General features: G+C 52.2%; 1 protein-coding gene across 5 annotated transcripts in view; it reads left to right on the top strand.

Moving 5' to 3' along the window:
* The window catches only part of PTPRN2 (protein tyrosine phosphatase receptor type N2), an 822,430-nt gene that overhangs the window by 749,631 nt on the left and 47,693 nt on the right, over positions 1 to 25,106 (top strand). For all 5 annotated transcript variants that reach the window (XM_025859126.2, XM_073888925.1, XM_073888924.1 and 2 more), the window contains 2 exons: positions 8,511 to 8,658; positions 23,863 to 23,936. In XM_025859126.2, coding sequence (XP_025714911.2) covers positions 8,511 to 8,658; positions 23,863 to 23,936 — 222 coding nt within the window. The remainder of the gene's footprint in view (positions 1 to 8,510; positions 8,659 to 23,862; positions 23,937 to 25,106) is intronic.

Here is a 25,106-nt window from a genome sequence, read left to right as displayed (position 1 = left end):
CTGCGCCTAAACTGCGTGTGAGCTGGGGACTTTCTCTTAAAGCCTTTCCACTTGGCAGCCTTTGAACTTTTCCCCACTGTTTTAACAATTGTACGCTTCTATCACCCCAGTGTGCTTGGTTACGATATAAAGAGTGGGAGTGCGTTTCCAAGTCATGTGCAGATAGCCCTGAGACCCGTTTTCAGGGGTTTCTGGGCTTCAGAGATTCTGCTTGGCCTCCAGAGCTTTCAGAGGGAGAATTTGGGGAAAATGACGTGAGTTCACACTTGCCAGTGAAGCCGGTTCTCCTGCCCACATGATGCTCCTGCTGGTTAACCTCACCAGGAAAAACCAGGCTCACTGCAAAGATATGTGGAACATTCCCTCCTCAAAATGAATTTCCACGGAAGCGATTTTCAAAATGTAATCAAAAGGAGGAGCACCACGAGTCTTGCATCTGTTCCTCATGCCTACGTCTTTAGGCTTTTTGTACACATGACCCAGAGGCTGAAGGCCAAACTGTGATTGCTTTTCCCAAGTAAACTCCATTTTGATAATACAGGAACATGCTTTGAGTTGGCCTCTCCTGGGTCTGCGGTTTGGTTTTTTGTTTGTTTGTTTGTTTTTTGCCATTTTTAAGAATAACATGTGTATATCTACTGGAGCCACGCATGTTTTAACCACTCAGTGAGACCCAGCAGTCCCATGGCAAGTGAGAGGAGATGCAGAGGTGCGGGCGGGGTGTGGTACGGGACACGCTGGGCAGCCAGGCCATGCTCTTTGTGCAGGGCCTCACCCTGTGGCTCCGATTTATCAGAGTCAGGTGGCATTTGAATACAATCGTATGGTTCACAATTCCTGTTTCTAGCAAGTTTCTTCTAAGCGGAGAAATAACAAAGCTACCCTCTGATCATTTAACTAGATCTGCCCTTCTCTGAGTTTGAATGTACTACTTAGAATTTCTAATTTTGAATTTCAAATATCTTCACGGGCCCACTCATAACATTAATGAATAACATTGAGAGTGTGTCAGAGGCAGCGCTGTGCAGACGGGCAGAGCTCCTCTCCTCGCCAAGCCGCCAGCTGACACCGTGGCTCTGGCTGCGTAAGCTAAGTCAGGACAATGGACCCCATCGAGGTTCTCCTTTCATCTTTACATATTTTTTGCTTGGAATTCAAACGTCTTACTGTGGGAATTCAAACATTTAACATAAACATTCCCCTTTCATGTATTAATGAAGACAAGTGACAATGTTTTTTTTTTCTAAAGATTTTATTTATTTGACAGAGAGAGAGAGAGCGAGAACAGGAACACAAGCAGGGGGAGAGGGAGAGGGAGAAGCAGGCCTCCCGCCGATCAGGGAGCCTGATGTGGGGCTCGATCCCAGGACCCTGGGACCATGACCTGAGCAGAAGGCAGACACTTAACGACTGAGCCACCCAGGTGCCCCAGCAATGTTTATTTTTAAAGAGAAAAAAGTTCCTCCCTTTGCCCAAATGGCAGCAGAAGCAGCTTACTCCTTGCTTTTAAAGGCATTAATCTACCTCTACCTGATTTTAAAGCACAAGCCCTCTGGTCTTCTCACAAGGAAGGGAAATGTAAATGGGTTGTATTCTTCACTTTAACAAATGGTTTGATTGTCACATCAGTCAAGTCATGTAATAACAGGCACCAAGGTAAAGAAAGGAATGGAAACAAAGCCTCCCTCATAAAAATCGGGTCTTCCAAAAGCCCACCTATCTTTAATAGGCCTTTGCCACAGCGGGCAGATGCTTGTTTCTGGCAGCACTGTCGTAAAATGAAGTTCCACCGAGATGCTCTCTACTTGTTTCGTATCTGAGGACCCACACAGCAGGTGTCCGGACACCTGCGAGGACACTGTTTCCTGCTGCCGTTGACGGTTTCTGTATATATTGACTGGGGGGACATGGTAGGGAGTGGATGCCGTTTCACTTATCTGTCCATCCGTGATCCTCCATCCTCATGAGCATTGGTGTTCCTGGAAAGGGATATGTTTCTGCTGTTCTCCTTAGTAATAATGAATCCACTCTCACTGCCCAGCATCTCACCTCTTCCAATGCTGGCGTAAGAGATGCTAAAACAACATATAATCTCTGACGTTTAGCGGAGCTAAACTTTGCTGTCCCTCAGGCTCCAGCCAGCCACTGCATGCAGATTTGGCAGAGCACCTTCGGCGGCTGCGATCCGGGAGGCCCTGGACGAGCCCGTGCTGCCCTGTGGACGACCCCTGACAAGTCTGCACACTCCATTATCCTGGCGTTCAGAGGCAGACGGCAACTCTGCCAACTGACGTCAAAGGATGGATGTGGGCTTGTTGCATGTGGTGAAACAGAATAGTTTTTGTAAGTGGGGTTATTTCCTTAGTGATCTGGAAATGGGTCCCGGTGTTGACACCAAACATAAAACGGTGCCCGTGAAACAGTCTCCGAGCAGGACGCAGTCTGAGGGTGCTGAGTCAGAAGCGCCACAGGGTATTAGCACCCGCTTTCCACACTGGAAAACATCTTTTAATTAGCAGCTTGATTTCACACCTTCTCTTATACTGGCATTTTCCAGTGAGTCCTCAAGACTGGCCATGAAATACCTCCCTCGCTAGGCAGTGATCAACAAAAGGGAACAAGGCGAGAGGAGGGGGTTGAGTTCTGGAACCATCCCCGATCTCACAGTCTGGTGGCTGTGAGCTCAGCATGGCAATCTGAGCACATGTTGGCTCTATCCACACAAGGTGGAAACTGAGTTTTTGAGGAAGATGGCTGTCCCTGATGACAGGATACGACTCTGAGTCTAGGAACTATGTGCTTACTGGTGCTTGCTTGTTATCTCCCTCTGTGGCGGTATTTACGCTGGTGTCGTGCCCGCCACGATGCCCCCGGAATTCTGCATTCAGGCTGCACTTGGTGTTTGCTTTCTCTGCAGACTCACTGTGTCATATTTCATTAGCTCATGGGAATGTCCCCAGGACGCACAGTAAAGTCACAGAATATGGATGACAATTTAAGTGATTCCCTCTTTTTTTAATGAAGAGCTGAGACCTGCCATGATCACCACCTCTCCGCATATATACACATTATAGTTCACAAAGCGACTTCACAGAGCGACCCAGTCAACCCTCGGAACCACCTTCAGGAGTACGAACTATGATTCCCATTTTTACATAGCAATAAATTTAAGGGTCAGTGAGATGAGGTGGTTTGCCCAAAAGTATAACCAAAAAGTAGCTATGTGGGGACCAACTCTTTTTGTGAATTACATTGTTAAGAAGTCTTTCAAAATCCAGTCCAGTGCCTACTCCATTTTACTGCTTTCCAATTCAGCAAAAGCTCCTTGAGGCTTTCATAAAGGCTTTGGGGACAGAAGCTACAATCAGCTCCTGAAGATACAAAGTGCTCTTGTGATTATTAATAAAACCCCATCATGTTCCAGAGCATCCCAAATGCTCCATATTTTTAAGAAATCACCTTCTTGACCTCACGGTGTTGACAATTTGATCAGAGAACTTAACTGCAGAAAATATTTAAGCTACCTTGACAAATTGTGGACATGTCTCCAAGCAATAACATTTTTGTCCCAAAGGTTTGGGATTCTGTGTAAAATCATCCCATTAAATGTGGAGGCCAGTCAGTTTGTCTGAAACACAGATGCTGTGTCATCTGGTGGCACATAGTCCTTGTGACCCAGAAAATGTCTGTAGGCTTCCTACCAGTGATCTAATAGCATGAGCTAGAAAAAGATAAGAGATGAGGAGTTAAGACTCATATGAAGAAGATTAAAGAGGAGAACCTCTGATTGGGTTCCTATCTCATAAAATAGGGCTAACGAAAGCTGGTGTCGTTCTCACTGGGCAAAAAACTCAAAAGAAATGCTGGCTCATCTTCAACCTGCTCTACTTGCTAATGCCACGGAGCCTGAGGCCGGTGTCAGCCGGTGTGTCCCGGTTACTAACTCGGAAAACCCACATTCTGGAAGCTGCCTGCTTTTTCCCACAAACAGTTTATCTGGGGATTATCTTTTCTGCAAGCCCATTAAGTCTAGGTCCCAGGAAAGTATCAGAATTCAAGAAGGTTTAGACAGCTCCCCACTCAGGACTGATCTAAAACCAGCTTGAGTAAAATTCCTCCGAGGGAGTTCTTCCTGCCAAGAACACTTCCACAGCCTCTACCTCTGCCACCCCAATATTAAGGTATAGTGAACAATTCTAAAAGAGTAAAGTCACGCTTCCAAACATTCCTTAAGAACCAGCAGTAGTGATCAAAATTAATTTACCTACACTTTTCAAGTTGAAGCAACTAATACTGAGCACCAGCTCTTCACTTCTTTTACGTTTTCAGCGTGCACATCACAGTGGGATCCCACCTGCATGTGGCTGGTTTCCTTCTAGTACTATTAACTAGTACTTTGCATATCTCAGGGCTTCTCTCATAAAGTTTCCATTCAGAGGAACTCACAAGAACCTGGAACAGGACTGTGTAAAGTGATGTGGGTGAAGCGGGTACCTAACCAGCAGATGCTCACAGCTCCTGGGACGACAGGTTCTAGAAGCATCCCTCATCACACCAGTAACGGCATGTATTACATCCTGAATGAGAGACACTTGCCCAGCGCACAGAGTTCACACAGTGACAGAGAAGACCGGGGGGAGACAGCACGGGGCCTGGACTCAGCAGGAAGAGCTAAAAGGGTTGGAGGTAGAGCTTTCTGAACTGCTGTGGTGCCTCCAAGTTTCTAAATATGTCATTACGTTGGGGTTGCCACAGGAGCATTAGAATGCAGCAGCACCTGCTTGGCGTGGATTGTAAAGATGCTGGCTGGATAACCCAGAAAGCAAGAAGGAGGTGAGGAAATAGACAATGAAACAAAAGTCCCTACATTACGTTTTGGGGCAGTTCTTCCAACTTCAGAAGATCCTAAGGCAATTTTTTTGGATGCCATCATTGACATAAAATGTTTATCAGTAGTACAAATTACTTCTAGAAAATTCCAGGTTATGAGCAGTCATCCAACAAATATCGACTGTGTGCCCAAAGCACGTGCCAAGTGAATGAGACACTGGCTCCATTTTCAAAAATCTTAATCTCGTGAGAGGAAGAATATCCTGACACCCCCAAGCTATAGCGCAAAGAAGAATGTGCAAAGACATAGTTTTTAAAATAGTAAGTGTCCGACGAAGAGGGTGGGGTTGTAGGAAATGAGGATCCGAGAGGCTGGCAGTAAGCACAGCCCAGGTTCACAAAGGAGATGCTGCTGTTGCACTGACCGTAAAGTCAGGGTAGATTCATTACAGAAGAATCAGCGTGAAGGAAATGTAAAGAGTGATGGTGATGTGGGGTGGGGGGTGGTCAGAACATTGGGAAATAGTCTTATTGGGATAGAAAGGAGCAGGTTAGTCAAATGAAGTTTGGACAAAGGGTAGTGCTAGTCTAGGCTCCACTGGTGGTTTTTTAAACGAGTGGTGTCTGGGGCCAGAAGTGGTGATCCGGTTGCTCTGTGAGTGAACTAGGAAGTGGACGTGAGGGTAGGGGCGTGGGGAGGAGGTTGCAGCAGGGAGCCAAGACAAAACAGCAGTGTCCCAGGCAGCAGACCCAAGCTTTGGTGCTGCATCTGGCTGCTGGGGGCTTTGGGCCAAGGGTTTAACGAATCTAGGCCTTGGCTTCTCCGAATATAAGATGAAAGTTTCATCTCAGCTTTTTGTCAACTCAGAGAAGAAAGTCCTGTAATATAGGATGTTGTCCAAAGCTGAAGCGATGGTGATCAGCCCTGAAAAAAAAGAAAAAAAGCAGCCCATGCACGTGCCAAGGAGAGTAGGGTTTATCAAAGCCTTATGGTTAGCTCTGAGTGGTGGAGTTATTAGTAGCATTTGTTTTCATTCCGCTTCCTTTCATTTTCTGTTCTTTTCTATGCATGCTACATGTGTAATAAAAATGTACGGTTTGTTTAAAAACTATGCCCTCCCACCATTACCACCATGCTCACTCTCACACACACACACATATATAAAACAAAAGTATTGGAATTCAGTTTTTAAAACAGCTCCAGCCACATGCTCACTCTGGGGGAAAGAACATGAGTAGTGTTTCATTACATGTTAACTTACCAATTATTCCAGAAGATGACTACGTCTGAGGAGGGTTACTATACCTGTTCTAATTCACACTTCTCACACCCTTGAGAGACAGGACCTCCCAGGATTAAGTTACTGTGGCAGTTTGGTTTGGGTGTTGTTTAAAAACACATTATTTTATGACTAAGGCTTAGCTTCCCCGCAGACAACATGAAAATATACTCTCATGTCACAGATGAAAAGCAAGAATCTTATCCACAAACATGGAAGAGGAAAGTCTCCAAAACCATGAATGGGGAAATTACATTACTTTAATATCATAAATGATGTTTCATAAAAATATTAACAGAACAGATCAAATTGAGATGACCAGGGCATGACAGACACAGGCTACCAGAGTAGCACATGCTGAGAGAATGAAAAAGTTATCTCAATTTTAATATAATCAAGTGTATCTTTACATGACTTTGTTCTCAATGAAAAAATAGTCCATATCTGCTCTTTCTCCCTCCTCCCTCCTACCACCCAAGCTTGCTTACTACAGTCCCAGTATGTATTTCTTGCTATAAATTTAGAAACCCAAGTGAGCTCGCTGCGTGATTTCACTTCCCATCGTTGAGGTAAACGTGAAAATGTAAACACATGCAGTTTACAGGGATTAAGGTGACATCCGGTGCCCCTCTTGCAGACAATATCCGATCTTGAGGAAAGTAACCACAGTAACACTGAAACCACACACTTCAGCCAGAACTATCCCTACCCCCATATTTTAGCTGGAGAAAGATTTCACAAAACTTAAATGTTAATCATGCAAAAATGTCCTTATTAGGATAACTTTGTATTTAATATTCTATAATGATTGTCTCAAAAAGAAAAAGCGGTTTGTAGTTGATGTTTTCTGGATCAGGCCACTTAAATTCACTTCCTTCCCTTGCGAAGAACCCAGAGGGGCTGTCTGGACGGAGGTCACAGTGTAGGGCGCTGATGAAGAGGGGTGGGCTGGTACGACTCCCTTGGCTTCAGTGGCTGGAGGCTCTGTTCCTCAGGAGGGTGTGCCTCGGAGGGTCGAGGGTATGTCACTGCCGTGGCTCGTGTGGTTCTCTGTCATCTGCACAAAAATCCATCTGCCAGGTCCCTAAATGACTGTGACAAGCCAGGTCCTGGCTGCTGGTCACAGCCCATCGCTGGCCCTCCCGGTGACGTCGGCTGGGTGCCCCCACCACCCCTCACCCGCTGGGCCAGGCAGACCCTGAGGGCGATGCCTTCTGTCCCACAGCACCCACAGGGCACCGGCTTTCCGTGGTTTGAGACCGACATGGATAGAGCTGGTATTTGTTGAGTGAATAACACAAACCAATTCAAGTCAACTGTAGTCCAAACTGTGAGACGAGTGGAAAGCCAACAAGACTGATCTGAGTTACTTTTCCCGGTGCTGCTGAGCCCAGAGCTGTTGCCCAGGAGGAGATGCGGAGCAGGCCTGTCCTGGCCTTTGAAGGGGCCTGAGCTGCGTGCTCCCTTGGAGTGAGAGGACAGTGGGGGCTGGCAGGGGGCCAGGGGCCAACCCTGACTAGACCTGGGGGTGCCTAACCACTAGGGACCTAGACCCGTGTGCATGTGTGTTTTATTTTGTTTGTGGATGTGGCTGAAGACCTGTGTCCACACACAATACACTGAAGACCCCCAAACACGGCGTCCCAGGGTGGGACCACTATTTCCGTTGGGCACAATAAAGCCGCTGAGGTTTGGTCATTTGAAATGCTTTTCCTTAAAGTCACGGTCGTTTCTCAACTCCATAGATCCGTGAGAATATGCATAGACAGTGGCTGTCCTTGTGGGAGGGAATGTTCCAGAGGCCTTTCCTCGTCCACTTCCGGCGATCACTGCTGACGGACAAGTGCCCAGAAAAATTAAGACCCAAGCAGCCGAGGGTCAGGATATCTGGTTCCACTGTTTTGGGTTTTGGTTTTGGTTTTGGTTTTTTGGTTTTTTTACCACCACAAGCTGTTTAACATTTTGCACACATCGGAGCAGCCCCGTGCCTTAAGCCCATCACACCCATCGGACTCGGAAAAGTAGGCCAATTATAAGAAGAACGGCATCTGCATGGACACATTATCTACACCAGCTTTTGGTCAGTTGATCGGATCTGGCCCGCCTTTTCCCCAGTCGGTTGGTAACAGCTGACAAGGCCACGTCATCAGCTGAGTGTTCTTGATGCCTGGGCTCTGTACCCGGAACGCACGCACCATGAACCCCCGAGAACCAACCAGCAAAACATGTAAAAAGCCTTTCCTGCATTTTGTGCGTCTGGCTGGCCTGTGTTTACTGGGTCTGGTAGGAACCAGCTTCTTCACTCATACACGCAGGTGACGCGTGGGCTGTGCCCTCTGTGTCCTGGGTCCCGCCAAGGGCTGTAGGCGGCAGTCCCTGACTCTGTGTTTTCCATTTCAGGCCTACATGGAGGACCACCTGAGGAACAAGAGCCGGCTGGAGAAGGAGTGGGAGGCACTGTGCGTCTACCAGGCCGAGCCCAACAGCTCACTTGTGGCCCAGAGGGAGGAGAACGTGCCGAAGAACCGGTCTCCGGCTGTGCTGACCTGTACGTACCTAGCCGTGGTGCTCTCGGGCCAGGGGGGGGGGGGGTCGGGGCCAGGTGGGGCCGGCAGCACCTCCCCATTCGCGCCTGTGTTTCTGCTCCTGGCTGGGAAGCCGTCCTGGCCTAGAAACAGAGTCAGTGTCTCCCTTTGTGGTCCAGTGGCACAGTCCTGGGTTGAGGACATCCACACACCAACGAGCACTTGCTTTGTTTGCTATTACTGTGCAGTTTGAGACTCATTTCTTAGCCTCATTGAGCCTCTTCTTCGCCTGTAATTGGGATCCTCCTATCGTCCTTGAAATCTTTGGGCCCTGAGGATAGTTAGCGCGGTGCCTTGCGCACTGTGGGCACCAGGTGGGTGGTGGTGGGTCCTCAGATGTCTTCGGGCCTCACACTTACTGCAACAAGTATTGTCGAGGACCTGCTCTCTGCACAGGAATCACCACCAGAAAACAGAGATACAAAAAGATACCAGTTCTTTAAAGCAGCTTGCATCGAGTAGGAGACAGTCTTATTTTATGCGTTGTATGTGATACGACTTACGGACGGACAGGCCCGCACAGAGGCCGTAAGCAGACTGCCCCTTCCTGGCCACTGGGCTTAGTCTGCCGCTTCCTGGCCACTGGGCCCCTTTCTCGGTCACTTGGCCAATAAACGCAAGAACCTCCTGTGTTCTAGCAGGTTCCAGTCCAGGCTTGCACCCTGATGAATGTACGAACCCACCCTGCAGAGAGGACCGGGATGTGAGGGGCGTTTGTGACCCAGGTGCCTGACGTGAACAGACACTCTCCCAGTGCCGACCGTGTGGGCGCCTAACACGTGCGCAGTTACCCCTTCCCCGTCCTAGTGACTGCAGGCGAGACGTGGTCGGGCACACTTCAAACGTAATACAGTGTTCTTTGTCGGCTGACATTTTCGAGGACACAGCGAAGCCACACTCTGCAAAATCGGCGTCCCCGGTGGGGACGGACCCCCCCACGCCGTGTCCCACACGCTGTGTCCCAGCTCTGCGGTCATCCTGGTGCCCCCCGGAGCATGGTGCAGACCGTCTCCCGAGGGGCCCACCTCACCTGGCGCGGCACAGGCCGCCGGAGATGTTCTGATGGTAAATGGCAGCAATCTGATCGAGTTTGCAGCTCAGAAGATTAAAAGCTGACCCCTTATGGTGCCTTCAACACTGACCTGGGCATCACAGACCCTTGAAATCTGAAGGCACTGGGCATGATTTTTTCTAACAGTTCAGTGGGGGTTCAGACCAGGCCCTCCATTTCCATGAGGTGTGAGGGGTTTTTCCCTGAAGAGCTTTAAAAATAGGAGCTTTTAGGGGCACCTGGGTGGTTCAGTTGGTTAAGTGCCTGCCTTCAGCTCAGGTCATGATCCCAGGGTCCTGGAATCGAGTCCCGAGTTGGGCTCCTGCTCAGCCGGGAGTCTGCTTCTCCCTCTCTCTCTCTCTCTCTACCCGTGCCCCTCCCCACCTCTTGTTCTCTCTCTCAAATAAATAAATAAAATCTTTAAAAATTTTTTAAAAACAAAAATAAGAGCTTCCATATTTAGAAGGAAAGTAACAAAGAACCCACAATTGACTAACATATTTATTAAGCACCTACTGTGTGTGGGAGCCACTGACAGGCTGGGAGGTGTGATGATCAACCCGGGGCCGCTGTGGGGAGGTGGGGAGGTTTTGGCCTGAGCCTTGGATACGTAGCTGTTTGGGGCAAATAGTCCACAAGCTTCGATGGAACATCTCCCTGGGTTTGGTCGCTTACTTGGACTACTGGGTCCCGTATGGTAAATACTAAAACTCACAGCCTCTTCCTCCAACACCCCTCCCACAGTGAAAGCCCAGACTGCGGCAGGTGGCCCATGGAGTCCCTGTGCCCACAGGACCTTCGTGACGGTGGGGCACCCGGTCCCAAGGCCGTGGGAGCCCCGACACCTGCCCTTTGACCAGAGCCTCTTCCTTCTTCCTGTGGCGCTGGGGATAGGTGGCCAGTCTCCAGCAGCCTGGCCGGGCTCCTCCCTGTCCCGGGGTCATGAAGGGGCAGCTGTGTGGGCCACGGAGGCCAGGGTTGGCCCAGAAGCATTTTCGTGGATGACCCGTAGCAATCGCCCTGTCTCCCCGATACTGGCCACCTTCGCTTGTCAGGGGAGTCTTACCATCGGATCTCAGCCTGCACCCCTTCCCGAGCAGGATGCAGGGGGTGGCGTGGAGAGAAGCTGATGTCTCGGTCTGTCTTGCCAGACTGCACGGAAGATAACTACCTCCTCTTTCGGAAACCCTGCTTCCTGTGGCCAGGTGCTCACGCTCTTCGTGGCACAGAATCGGCCCCATGGTGGGACGGCAAGGTGTTGAGGGTGGGCTTCCCGCGCCTCTGGCCTCTGCAGGCCAGTGTGGGCCCCGTGAGCAGGTGGCCGGGGCCGTCAGCGCAGAACGCACCCCTCCCGGCGTCCACGCTGGCGGGTGGGAGCGGAGCTGGCTTTCCCCAGCACCCTCCCCGTCCCTTCCACCAAGCTCCCAGGTTGCCGATTTGACGGGTTCTTAGATACCCCAGGCGGGACCCCCGCGGTTGGGCCTCCCGTCCTCCTGCCTCCACACCTGTCCCTTCAAGGAAGCCCTTCTTCAGCGGTTCCTCCACCCCAGGGGCGGAAGTGACTGCCTGACTTCCCCATCGAGGGCCAGTCGGCGTCTTCGGGGTCCACCAGTTGGACTTCTGCAGCTTCCCAGGCCCAGGGCATGACCTGCACACACCCCCGCGCCTTCCACCCTCCTTCGCATCTTCCTGCGTCCGGGGCCCGTCTGAGACATCTCTCCCGCCTCCTGGAGCTTAGGCTGGCAGGTCGTGCAGGAGATTGAGAAGTGGCCGGGACATCAGCCTCTCCCCGACAGCCTGGCGGTCCCACAGCTACTTCCAGTGTATCCGTCAAAGGAGAATTTATGAGGAGATTAACTGACGCTGGGCCGGGTGTAGCCATGTTATTTCAGAAGTTTAAAGAATCTAATATGCTTTCTAAATGTATTTGTACTTTTAAAAAGAATTATGCAGTATTCTGCTCATCTGCTCTTTAAATTAAGAACAGGAGAATGATGCTGTTTTGGTGCACCGTTTTAAACAAAACAAAACAAAACAAAAAATGTTTTTTATTCTGTGTTACAAAAACAAGACCGAGAATTAGATGGAGACAAAAAACTACTTAGAGGTGAAACCAGAAAGCGAACAGCTCAGGATGCAGACATGGAGAGACAGAGGGAAAGCACGTAGCAGCGTGCTCACAGTTTGGCTTTGTTGCTAAAGAGACCCCAGCCAGCCCGGCAGCCCTGGGGAGGACGGCTGACCCCGTCTGGCCGTCCGCAGAGGTCAGGGCACTGGGGCGGCACCGGGCTCGGCCATGTGTGAACCCCAGCCCCGGGTGCCCCGCACAAGGCCTGTCACCTCGAGTCCCTGCAGGAGTCACCCCTGCACTTGACAGACGAGGGCACTGGGGCATAAACCCTTACCCTCTGCTGGGGGCACACCGCCCCTACAGGCTTGTGCGCTTGCCTGGGATTTTCCATGTTGGAAAAATGCACAAAAATTTCAAACTTCCACGGAAAGGAATATCCCAAATTCACACAGTACAGCAGTCCTTGGGCTGAGCATTGCTTTCCTTAAAACACACAGGAAATAATTTCTTTCCGAACAAACCTTTGGTTTACATTTGTTTTTCTAAACTCTAAGCGGAATCCCCACAGAGGGATATTCTGAGTTAGTGTGAGTGACCCAGACCTGCCCTGGTTTACCTGTCGTGATCGGTCATGGGTACGCCTCCCAAATCTGATAAGCAAGCAGGATTCCTTCCCTCTTGTGTGCGAGGCTCTGCACACAGGTGTCCCCTCGACAAGGAAGTTACAGGGCCACACAAGTTCCTGTCTCAGACCCAGCAGAATCTCTCTCTTCGGAGTGGGGCAGGCTTTGGTTTGTTGACGTGGCAGAGACAACGTGCCCGCAATGGCACGTCCCCCACCAGCAGCTTGTCCGTGCCTCCAGGACCCGGGCTGGGAGCTGCAGTGACCGTCGGCACAACTTAACCTGTCACAGCTCAGATTTTATATTCCCTACACTGCTTCCCTCGGAGCCAGACCGCAGGCTCGTAAGCCCCGGTGCGGCGGCTGCCTCCAGTCTGCAGCAGCACTCCCTGCCTGGTGCAGCGAACAGACTGACCTCGCCAGGAGTGGGGGGCTCATCCCTGACCTGTCCACACCCACCGCGCTGTCCACACATCACAAGCCACGAGGTCGGCTCGTGTTTTCTGTGGCCCCGGATGCCCGCGTCCCCGCCTGTCCTTCCTGAGGTTAGAGGCGCTTTGCCCTCATCTCTGTCAGCGGATCCTTGCTCACCACCAGCAAAAGTTTGATTCCTGGTTCCACGCACTGCCTCCCCTCTGTCAGCTTTCTGGATCTGCACTTCGACAAACATGATTTACGTGTCTTCACCTGTAAAAACACATCCAACAGGGTCAGCACGGGGCACTGCCCTACCCAGGCCCCCTCACGCGGACACAGGTCTGTGAAGGGGCATTCGGTGGCCGGTAGCGAGCCAAGGCTTCGCCTCCAGCCTTGCTGTGCGGCCCCGGGATCGTCGAGATGCTCACGGAGGGCTTGCATCAGACACGGGGGCAGATGCTGCAGACGTGAACCCCGAGAGGCGCCGGTCCTGTGTTCCCTGTTCCCGGTAGAAGAGCCAGAGCCAAAGGAGGGGAAGCAGGGGGCTCCAGGCTTCCCTTCTGGCCCCACAGAGGACTGCCCAGCAGCGCAATCCGACCAGGAAGGACTCCCGCGTGGGCCAGCCCAGGAGCCCTCGCAAAGAAGGAGCGTCACCAGCGTGGCAGGGTTTTCCTCCACACATTTTATTGCAAAAGTTTTAAAGCGCTCAGGTAGAAATGATAACTGGATGGTGACCCACACACCCACCACCCAGATCCCACAGCTGTCGGTCAGTATGGGGCCGATTTTGCTTGACACGTGTGTGTGCTTTACCCATTTTCTGGCTGAACTCCTTCAAAGTGAGTTTTAGGCATCATGACATCTACATAAATACTTTAGCTTGTGCCTCCTAAAAATAAGGATGTCCTGTTCTCCTACGTTACTACAGCCCTGTTGTTACAACTGGAAAACGAGCATCTCATTCCGGTCCATCTTCAGCGTTTCCAGGCATTCCAGGCACATCCGGACGGCGGTGTGTTTACCGTGATGTAATCAAGGATCGTCATGGCAGGTTGGAGGTTCCACCTCTGTGGTCTTTTGAAAACAACCCCCTTTTGTTTTCTGACGTGACTCGTTCCTAATGAAACTGCTCTCCTACTGACCACATTCCCATTCTGGTTTTGCAAACGGTCCCAACAGGTCTTCGGGAAGTCCGCCTGCGGGCTTGCAGGCCGGCTGTCCCCTGCCCCCGCCGCCCCCATTCTGGTCAGGGGCCCAGGGGCACCATGGGATTGAGAGTGGCTGTGCCAGTCTCCGCGTCTCCATGTGGCCGCTGTGAATGGGAGCCACGAGCGTGCTGCTGTGGAGGACTCGTAAACGCCTGAGCTCACTCGCCGGGCCGGTGGGGAGTGGCATCCGCCCGCCATCCGTCAACCCCCCGTCTCTTCTCTGCGCCTCCTGGTTTGGAAAGAGATGGTCCAGGCAGAGCTGCAATCAAATACATTTTCTCTAAGTCACCTGTTAAAATGGCTTCTTCTGCACCAGATCGAGGTTTCGTACCTGGTGAGGTCTTCAGGTTTAAACAAACACAGCTAAAGAGACTCTCGGTCATCATCCCCTTCCTGTTTTCCGCCATCAACCCACTGAGGGCGTCAGCCTTCCTGACAGCTTTCCCTGTGAGGTCTGCGCCCTCGCTCGACCCGGTCCTTGGATGCACGACCGCACGGGGCCTTCGAGATCCTGCCTGCCCTGCTTCTCTGGACACCTGTCGCTCCTTTCCTTACTTGGGATATTTGCAGTTGTGCCCCCGGGGCCCCGATGCTGAAGGTTCCCCGTCTCTCTGGGGCTGGGCTCCCTTCTAGAGCTTCTGGAACAAAGTTCTCTCATCTGCTTCCATATTAACTGTCCAGCCAGGGTTGTCTTTCTTGGCAACCTAACACTTTAAAATAGTTGACCGCATTGCTCTCAAGGTTACCATGAATTCAGCAAATTCTTCCTTATTAGAAGTCAGTGCAGGTGAGTAGCAACCCTTGCCTGTGGACTTCCAGGATCTCAGGAAACTGGGACTGGAAGCTGCACTCCCATTCCTAGCCCCATGCTTCCCTCCTTCCTACCCCCACTCCTCCGCGTCTTCCCACCTCGTCTCCTTGTCCACTTCATTCCCAATTGTCTGGAGAGCTCACACTCCTAGCAGTGAGGCCTCCCGGAAGACGTCCAGTGGATGGCAGCCTTCTGCAGGGATGCTGACCTTGCCCACGTAGTGCCTTCTGAAATGGGCGAGGCGAGCATCACCCACCTGGCCACGTGGTCCATCACAGGCAGTGGGAACCTGGGAGCGCAGAGCCCATTGCTTTCCAGAAAGGCCTTGAGTCTCTGACGGATTCTACTCTGTCACTTTGCCAAGTGTGGCAGAGATCCATGGCCCCAAGATGCCCACATCCCAACTGCCGGCATCTGTGGCCAGTCACCTTGCAGGAGGGGGATTTATGTGGCAGATGGAAGGAGGGTTTGCAGATCAGCAGACACTGACTTAAGGCGGTTCTGCAGAACTGTCGGAGCAGGGGTGCTTGGAGGCAGGAGGCCGAGGGGAGGGGCTTTGAGCCGAGAACGTGGGCACATCTCAGCGTGAGGAGGCACGGAGGTGCATTTTTCCCTGGACCCTCAGAACCAGCCTGCCCACAGCTTGATGAAGACTCATGTCAGACTTCCCGGCTGCAGACGTGTAATTCGCGAGTGTGGGGTATCTGTGGCCACGAGGCATGGCTGTCCTTACCGCAGCCATGGGGGACCTGCCCTGTCCATGCCTCCGCCCACCATGCCCTTCTCACACGGCCATGGTAGCCGCAGCTGTCATGAGGGGACCGTGGAACCATATTTCTGTGAGGGTCTTGCGATGGAGATGAAGAAGTGGCCACACCATCCTCGCAGCGTCTGTTGGCCCAGACGACAGCCTGGCTTCTCCAGGGTCTCGGGCATCACCAAATTGGGGGATACCTATGTGCCTGTGGGAGAGGCCATCTGCCGCAGTATTGGCCGAGCTCGGGCCCACAGGGAGCTCCTGGGCCAGTCCCTTGGGATGTGGAAGGCACCCCATCTCCCCAGTGGGTGCTTCCACATCCCCTTCATCCACCCAGACACCCGGGTCCACGGGTGGGTCTCGTGGACCTGCCCTGACATCTGCCTGCTTTCCAGCAGCTCACCCTCCCTGGCGGTGCTGGGCCCACCACAGCCACTGTGCTCCCGTGGGCGGGGGTTGCTGGCTGCTCTGGCTCAGTCGCAGGGACGGAGGAAGCCAGAAGCTGCTCCCGCATCTGTTCCGTGTCCCTCCGTCCCCAGGGCACACCCCTTCTCCTGTGGGAAGGGCTTGTTCTGTGGGGTATTTGGGCGTCCCTCCCCACCTCTGTTACGTTAATCAGCAAGTTTCCTGCCGAGCTTTCTTCTTTCACTTTTCCAGAAGCATCCTGGTTGGCAAGGCCTGGGGGGAATAATGTTGTCTCAGATGGCATTACAAAGGGTCAGGGGTCACTGTGTCCTCCTGGGTCCCCTTCAGATGTCACAACTATCCCTTGAAGACGACGGCTTATGCCCACCGTCCACCCCCGACACGGGCTCTAGTCCCTCCGATCGGCACAGATGCAGGTGGGATTGTTTCTGGGGGCAGCCTGTGTTCTCAGTGAAACACAGTTCTATCTACTTTGTTTGAACGTGTATGACTGCCCACCCCCTAGAGACTGCAGGAGCTGCATACTCGGCCACCTGTGTCTCATGCATTTCCTCATCTCAGCCACGGGTGGGCCGTGGTTCCTCACACGAGTAGAGGTGACATCTGTGTGCGTTGGCTGCAGGTCTCAGCAGAATTACACAGGTGGCGTGGCTGTGCTCGCGTCACCACTGCGCGTGCAGCACCGTTCCCGCAAGACGCCCGCCACGCCGCCTCACTCAGCTTTGCCCTCCCGGTCGGATGCGGCGCCCTCCGTGCGTGCTCTGCGTGCACGGCCCCAACACCAGCATGGGAGGAGCGCTCCCTCCACCCGCCGCCATGGGCCACCCACGGTTCCTGTAGTGCCCGGGCCCGCTCCTCCCTTCCGGCCCGAGGTCACAGACGTGGCCCCACATGTGTTTGCTGAGCGCTCTCAGAGGATCCTGATTCTTTACCGCTGGTGGCACCCTTCTTGCTTGTCCGGGCTCATCTCTTGTGGAAGAGACGGAGAAACTGGTCGGGGAAGCAGGACGATCCTGGCAAGGGGAAGGCCAGCCAGTCGTGAGGAAGCCGGAGCGGGACGGAGACCCAACTCCGGGTGTGTGGGCCCGGGGCGACGCAAGACCACAGGCCACAGTGGAAACAACAGGAGTTAATTCTCAGTCCTGGAGGCGGGATGTCAGAGGCTCTGAGGGAGCACCTGCTCCAGGCTCTCTGCTCAGCGTGCACACACATCGTCTTCCTTCCACATCTGCCTCTCCCCACAGGGACACCAGACACCCTCACAGGGGTCATGTCTGAGGTCCTGGGGGTAGGGATGCCAGCACATCTTTGTCCTGCAGACAAGGGTTACACAGGTCAATGCTTGACCCCATGGGGCCTCGGCAGGCAGTGCCAGGCCACAGACCGGAAACCACCAGAGTCAGTTCCTACGTGTGCTCCACACACAGGCTGTGCCCAGGTGTGCCTTTTCCCCAGAGCTGCGCTGCGGTGGGTGAGGTCCACACGTGGTCAGAACTGCCCCCGGCGTGGGTGTCCCGCTGAGTCCAGCCCTCGTCCTCCTCCGCACTGTCATTCACCTGTAGAACAAGCTGCCGGTCCTATTTGGGGATTTCTTTTTGAGAGCTCTGCTGAGATGTGGGTGAAACTATTGAAGCCACAAGATAGGAGACCAGGCCATCTTGGGACTCCGAGACCTCCTTCTGCTGCATCTGGGGCCAGAGGCCGACATGAGCCTCTGTGCTGGGTGACGGGCGGGTGACAGAACAGGTCGCATTCTCTCACCAGCTCTGGACACAGGAGGGTGCTGTGAATCTGGGACCTCACCACCCAGACCACCCAAACGCATCACTGTGTGCTGATCCAAAGAGGCACTGAGCAGAACCCCAATGCTTTTTTTCTGGGAGGTTTGATGATCTTTAGAATTTGAGCTAAGAGTTTCCAGCACACTTACCTAAGAGCAGAACACCCACTTCCTGACTGAGGAAGGGGAGGCCACAGGAAGAAGCTTGAGCCGGCCTTTCTAGAAAGGACTTACCGTTCAGAGCAAATATGTTTCCTAACCTCACTGTGGTCTTCAGCTTCCCGGATCTGCAAAGAAGCATGCTGTCTGTGTAGCTACTCAGTCTTCAAACAAACATATAGAAATGTATAGCTTTGCTCAACGATGCCGAGTCCAAATCAGTAAAGACATTCCCGCATGTAACTGGCTGGGATCCTTGGGCCAGCTTTAACAGCTGGGAGACCGCTGGCAGCGAGCTGCAGGCTGTGCGCTCCCAGTGCACTAAACCATCCACAGACCCATGAAATCGGAGAAGAAACTAGTGGCCACTGACGCCACGAGCTTCTCCAGGTGACCGGTCTCCATTAAAGACTCAGAGCCCCGACTCCACGGCACAAAATGCTGGTGGGTCACCAGACACACTCTGCATTTCCACCAGCGACACCGTCAAAGTAAAGGAAATGGCATCCAGCCAGCACGAGAGAAAGCAGTGACCACTGGGAGGCCCCATGAGGACATTGGCAGAGCGCTCGGGTGAAGAATTCCTTCGTGTGGTCAACCAGCAACCCCCACACACACCTGATCCAAAGGCATTCAACATCCAGGAATTCATCTGCTAGTGCCGTGAAGATCACTGACCCACATTTATCAATTCACTTGGCACGAATGACATAACCAGGATGCCTAAAGAAACACTACCCTTGGTGTCACAAGGCAGGTTAGAGGAAAAGGAAGCCTCCGTGCACCGTCCTTAAACAGTTTGTGTGGACGTGTTCTAGACGACGGCAAGAACGGGACGTGCCCACTCGTGGGTCGGCCACAGCCCTCCAGACGTACCCTGGGCTGTCTTCACGTGCTCTTTGTCCCACTAATAATCAAGAAGAAATTCTAGAACTTTTGGCATTTATGAAAATCATTTCAATCTAAAATGGGGACACAGACCCCATTCTACCTATGGCACCGTGTTCCCAGAAGAAGAAAGGTAATATGTGTAAAACTACTCTTGGAGCAGAGAGAATGCTGGAGAAGCTTGGAACATCACTTTTGAACAAGGAGTTGAGAGAAGGAATGTGCCCCACACAGCAGCATAATTCAACAAGTTTCTTCTTGGCAGGTGTCTTTCTCCTCCACTCCCTGATAAAGCTCACTGTTGTGGATCTCATGAGAGAAAATAACTCCATCTTAGGGTCAAATACAGACAGGAAGACACTGAGTTTCCATCTCCTGGCTCCCGAGTGAGGTCTCGAAGACCCTAAAGGACACACGCCCTTCTCAACTGAAGGGCAAGCACCCAGGTGGCTACAAATCCTTGCTGCGTAGTTGGGGCCATTGTGTCTGCTCCAGGCAGGTGTGTGTGTTCACACTGGCCATGCTCAGTCAGTGCAGCACAGGCGAGGGAGAGGAGGGTTTGCTCATGAGTCCGCCCTGGGCTCACCTCCAGCTTGCTCAAGTGACCTCCAGTGAATCTGTCATGCCGCCAGACCACACAAAGAATAAAGGCAGCCAGACTCAGCTTGATGGCAGCTCACTGGCTCCCATATCAGCTGTTTTAAAAAGATGAACAGGAAAAGTGAACCACAAGATAGTTGAGATTTGCCCAACCCATCGAAATACCCCCTGAGCCATCCCTGTGACGTGTCCCCGCACTGTGCTCCAACCCTTCCGGGGTGGCTCTAAGTGTTTCAGATGGAGCTTCAGATGGCCCAATATTAAAAACAAAACAAGTTCACTGTTAATTTTGAAATCAGCGTGTTGCTGCAAAATCAAGTATGTGATGGGAAGGCAGCAGAACTCTGAAGCTTTTGAAGCCCTTGTCCCAGACTCAATGGTGGCTTTAAAAGGGTGGCCTGCAGGAAGTGAGCATGGTGGAAACAGCGCTTCATGGGGAGCCTGACAGAGCACAGTCTGTCCTCACCACCGGGCACAGGCTCCAAACAGATTGTCCCCTCAGCCATCAGAGTGCCAAGCTCTGAGTGCCGAACAAAAATGCCAGATTGCATTTTTATTTCATCAAGACTCTCACATTTGTGAACTGTTTTCTTAATTTTCTGACTCGAAAATCCAGCTGGTGCTTGTTCACTGGGCTGGTTGCTCGCAGGGCAGGGCAGTGCCGTCCCCTTGGAGGTGAAGGGTGCCCAGCAGTCCCCAAGCCTGCCCCTGTCCAGCTGGGTGACGTGTGGTGCCTTCACAGCATGCCCTCTGAGGCCAGAGATTGGTGGCTGCAGCTCTTCCTCCCCGGACCCCTCCCATCCCTTCACCAGTGACCCTGCTCTTTGTACAAATTTCTCTTGACAGTCAGGGGGGGTCCCCATTGCCACTCTCAACAGTGCCTGAAGTTGGCTGTGGTGAACATATTTCTAATGGGGCAGGGCCCCTGGGAGGCCCTCTGGAACCCTCTAGAAGCAGCCAGAAGCTCTGCTTTTTTATTCCAGAGTTCTGTGTAGACTGCAACAGTAGACCTGGTGTGTCCTTCAGAAAAGGCGCCTGCTTCTGAGCAACACATCACAGCCTCCAGCTTGATGTGTTCATGAGGCACCCTGCTGTGGAACTGGGCTTCTCGAACTTCATTTGGGGGTAGTATAACCAGGTCTGAGCTCTTTCGGCTCGCTGCACAACAGGCTAGTAAGTCAATAGGCTTGGTGTTGGAGTAAGGAAAGCAACTTTATCCAGAAAGCCAACAGACCAAGATGGCAGCCTGTCGTCCTAAAGAACCGACTGGCCTCACACAAATGCAGGCTTCTTTTATGTTGAGAGAAGGGAATGCAAGCTGGCACAGCCACTCTGGAAAACAGTATGGAGTTTCCTCAAGACGTTAAAAATAGAGCTACCCTACCACCCAGCAATTGCACCCCTGGGTATTTGCCCCAAAGATACAGATGTAGTGAAAAGAAGGAGCACCTGTCCCCCAATGTTCATAGCAGCAATGTCTGCAATAACCAAACTGTGGAAAGAGCCGAGATGCCCTTCAACAGATGAATGCATAAAGAAGATGTGGTCCATATACACAATGGAATATCACTCAGCCACCAGAAAGGATGAATACCTACCATTTACATTGACATGGATGGAACTGGAGGGGATTATGCTGAGCGAAATAAGTCTATCAGAGAAAGACAATTATCAAATGGTTTCACTCATATGTGGAATATAAGGAATAGCAAAGAGGACCATAGGGGAAGGGAGGGAAAACTGAATGGGAAGAAATCAGAGAGGGAGACAAAGCATGAGAGACTCTTAATCATAGGAAACAAACTGAGGGTTGCGGGAGGGGACGTGGGGGGGATGGGGTAACTGGGTGATGGGCTTTAAGGAGGGCACGTGATGTGATGAGCACTGGGTGTTATATGCAACTGATGAAATCATTGAACACTACATCTGAAACTAATGACGTACTATATGTTGGCTAATTGAATTTAAATTTTAAAAAAAGAGGGAGAGAAAGAAGGCGAAGGGGAGGGAGCTGGAGTCCAAAGGTGACTGATGACTATAGACATCCAGGAGCCAAAAAGGCTCTGGGAAGGACGGTGAAACTTCTTTGTCCTTGGTTGCCTGATCTGTGTGAATAGGAATCCCACAATGGTCCTATAAATCTTGGACATAGCAACTTCTGTACATACTTCCGTATCTCCTTGGGGAAACGTGGGTCTCGGGTAGGGGCGGTTTGCCTGAGTCTCAGCTGTCAGCAAAATTCCTTCAGTGACTAGAGTGCCTACATGCAGGGCTGAGCAGAAGTTTCCAAGGTACAGGTCACAGCTTCGAGGGAGGTGGGAGCAGCACGGAGTCAGGCGCCTGAGTTTCTTCTGTACAGTAACGTTTGTAGCGTGTTAGGATGTCAGAGTTGACCAATTTTTCTGGTATATTTTATTTCAATTCCCTGCCACTGCCAATTTTCACTGTCTCAAGAATATATTTGTTCAGGAACTCAACACCATTGAGCACATGGGATTTTTGTATCATTATTCACGCCATAGGAGGATGCCTCAGCTGCTACCATCATAAATGCTTTCTGAGCATTTCCACTACCTTTGGGTGCAGATGACATATGCGTATGTAAGCATATCATGCAACGTATGGGCTCTTCCTCATCTCTCGATATTTCTCATCTCTCTTATCTCTACTGGAAAAAAGCTAACGTCAATACCTCAGTAAGACTGATGGGATGATGTCCAGTCCAGTAGACTCACCAAGTTTCCCAAGCCCCAGAGGTGTTGTCAAAAAAAAAAAATTAAGTAGGGGCACCTGGGTGGCTCAGATGGTTAAGCGTCTGCCTTCGGCTCAGGTCATGATCCCAGGGTCCTGGGATCGAGCCCCGCGTCGGGCTCCCTGCTCCACGGGAAGCCTGCTTCTCCCTCTCCCACTCCCCCTGCTTGTGTTCCTGCTCTCGCTGTGTCTCTCTCTGTCAAATAAATAAATAAAATCTTTAAAAAAATTTAAGTAAAATCTCCTAGAGAAATGAAAGAAACACAAACCATGGCACAGTCCCCAGGCTTTCCTGCCCCCAGTGCCTGAGCTGTTTTCAAGTTTGGGAGCCTGGAATTGGATGCTCTGCTGGGATGAGGGGCCGGGGTGAAACATTTACAGCCCCCCACGTCCCTGGCTTCCAAGGCTCCAGCCAGCTTGTCTTCAGAGTCTCAGAAGAAAAGAAATAGGTGTTGTGTGTGGCACCCAGAGGCATCAACTGGAGCAAAGATAACAGGGTTGAGCACGCTGCCATGTTTGGTGGCTTTCAGTTCCCTGCTGCGCCTCGCAGAGGACAGAGAAGGTGGCTGCCCACCCAGGGAAGGCGGGGGGACGGAGGGACTGTCGTGGGCGTCCCCTGAGCCTGTAACCCGTCGTCGGAACTGGCACCGCCCCGCTCCCCGCACTGCCTCCCCCACGTCCCTCCAAGGGCCAGCTTGGAAAGTTCCCAAAGACAGGCAGGGGGATGTCACTGTACACAAGAGGGTGGTTATTCCAGAACCAGAATGAAGAATAACTCGTGGATCAAGCACACTAAGCGTTGACAGTCCCATGGCGCTAATCCCCACAGATGCGTCTGGTTTCCACATCCGTCAAGTCCTGGTGCATGTTTGAGGCCTCCCCCCTGCACAATGCCTCTTCCTTCTTCGGCCACATTTTCTTTTTCTTCTACTCTCCATTTAAAAAAAAGTCCTGTTATCTCCAGAACTGAACCATTTCCAGACCACAAAATTGTGTATAAAAAGAGTTGCCTGAGGGCGCCTGGGTGGCTCAGTCGGTTAAGCAACTGCCTTCGGCTCAGGTCATGATCCTGGAGTCCCGGGATCAAGTCCCACATCGGGCTCCCCGCTCAGCGGGGCGTCTGCTTCTCCCTCTGACCCTCCCCCCTGTCATGTGCTCTCTCTCTCTCTCATTCTCTCTCTCAAATAAATAAATAAGTCTAAAAAAAAGTTAAAAAAAATAAAAAAAAAATAGTTGCCTGATAGCTGAATATTCACATAGATACGTATCTGCTATATGCGGCCATATATGTCCACTAGCTGAAAGGAAACCCCAAAGAAGATCCTGCGGAGGGACACCTGACCCTGGTATTTTGACTCTAAGAAAGACCTTAGAATAGCGCAGTTCTGCCAGGGGAAACCTAGTGTCATTTGCCCACACTCCCTGCTTCTCTGCCCTGCCGCCGAAGGAGCGTGAATGGAGGACGGAGGGGGAAGTGACATGAACTGACCTCCGCAGAGCCCCAAGGAGGGACAGCAGCATGGCCGCGGGCAGCCCTCCAAGGGCATTCGGCACCTGCTGTTCCCCTGTGTAGCCCCTGGGGACACAGGCCTGTGTGCGGATCTAACTTTATGCCTCTGCTTGCAGACGATCACTCCAGGATCCTGCTGAAATCCGAGAACAGTCACAGCAACTCGGACTACATCAATGCCAGCCCCATCGTGAGTACATCCTGGCGGGGCCCCCGCCCGTCCTCAGCCGCAAGCCCGCGTGGTCTTGACCGGGCGGCTGGTCTCGACTGGGCGGCTCACCAACTAGGTAGTTTGTCTCCCCCGGGCAGCTGGTCTCGACCGGGTGGTTAGCCTCAACCGGGTGGCTCGCCAACTAGGTAGTTTGTCTCAACCAGGTGACTGGTCTCAACCGGTGGTTAACCTCAACTGGGTGACTAGCCAACTAGGTATTTTGTCTCAACCGGGTGACTAGCCAACTAGATAGTTCGTCTCAACCAGGCGACTGGTCTCCACTGGGTGACTAGCCAATTAGGTAGTTAGTTTCAACCAGGCGACTAGTCTCAACCAAATGACTAGTGAACCAGGTAATTAGTATTAGTCAGGCAACTAGTCTCAGCCAGGTCATTAGTCCTAACCAGGTGACTCATCTCAACCAGCTGGCCTGGGCTGGGTCCTCACCAGGCAGGAGCAGTCCTGGGTCCACTGGCTTGAGGGGCCCAGCAAGAGCGGCCACTGGTTTACTGACTGGAACCCATAACTTTCAGGAAAATCTGTGGTTGGTGGAGTTCCTCCTTTCTAGACCCACTTGTTCCTAATTTGTTCAGGGGAAATGGAAACAATTGGACCCCAATCCTGCCCTTGTTAAAAAGATGGAGGGCACCGAGGCAGATGTGTGTGCAGGCTGGTCCCCGAGCTGTTTCCAGGGCAGACCTTCCCCTCAAGACAAGCAGAGAGCCATGCGCAGGGCTGTGCCTCCCGGGGCCGGGCTTCCTGAGAACAAAAGCCCCGGGGGGGACCCCCGTGACCCGCAGCCCTCCGGCTTCCAGAGAATCCCCTGCAGCCCACAGCTGGCGGTGAACCCTATGGGAGAGCGGGCAGGCGGGGGAGTCAGAACGCCGGAGGGTGACGAGTCAGAGGTCAGACTAAGCCATGCTCAGCCTGGCTTTTCCAGAATGAAGTTAGAATGATCGTTAAGTGGGAAGCAAGTAAAACGAGTGTCCACGGAATGAGAGTTTTAAGCAGTGTGGTTGATGGCGGAGAGTTTGGGAGCCGGTGGGGATTCCTGCGGGAGGTTGGGTGTGGCCCCACCTCCCCCTCCCCCCGTGAACTGTGTGCGTCAACATTGGTCATCAGGGAAGCGTCAGGATATCTGACTAAAAT

The sequence above is a fragment of the Callorhinus ursinus genome, unplaced genomic scaffold (genome assembly GCF_003265705.2).
Source record: "Callorhinus ursinus isolate GAN/ISIS: 27379988/994484 unplaced genomic scaffold, GSC_fseal_2.0 scaffold99, whole genome shotgun sequence".
NCBI classification, from domain to species: Eukaryota; Metazoa; Chordata; class Mammalia; order Carnivora; family Otariidae; genus Callorhinus; species Callorhinus ursinus.
Note: the sequence above shows the minus strand (reverse complement) of the source record. Positions and strands in the feature narration are given on the sequence as shown.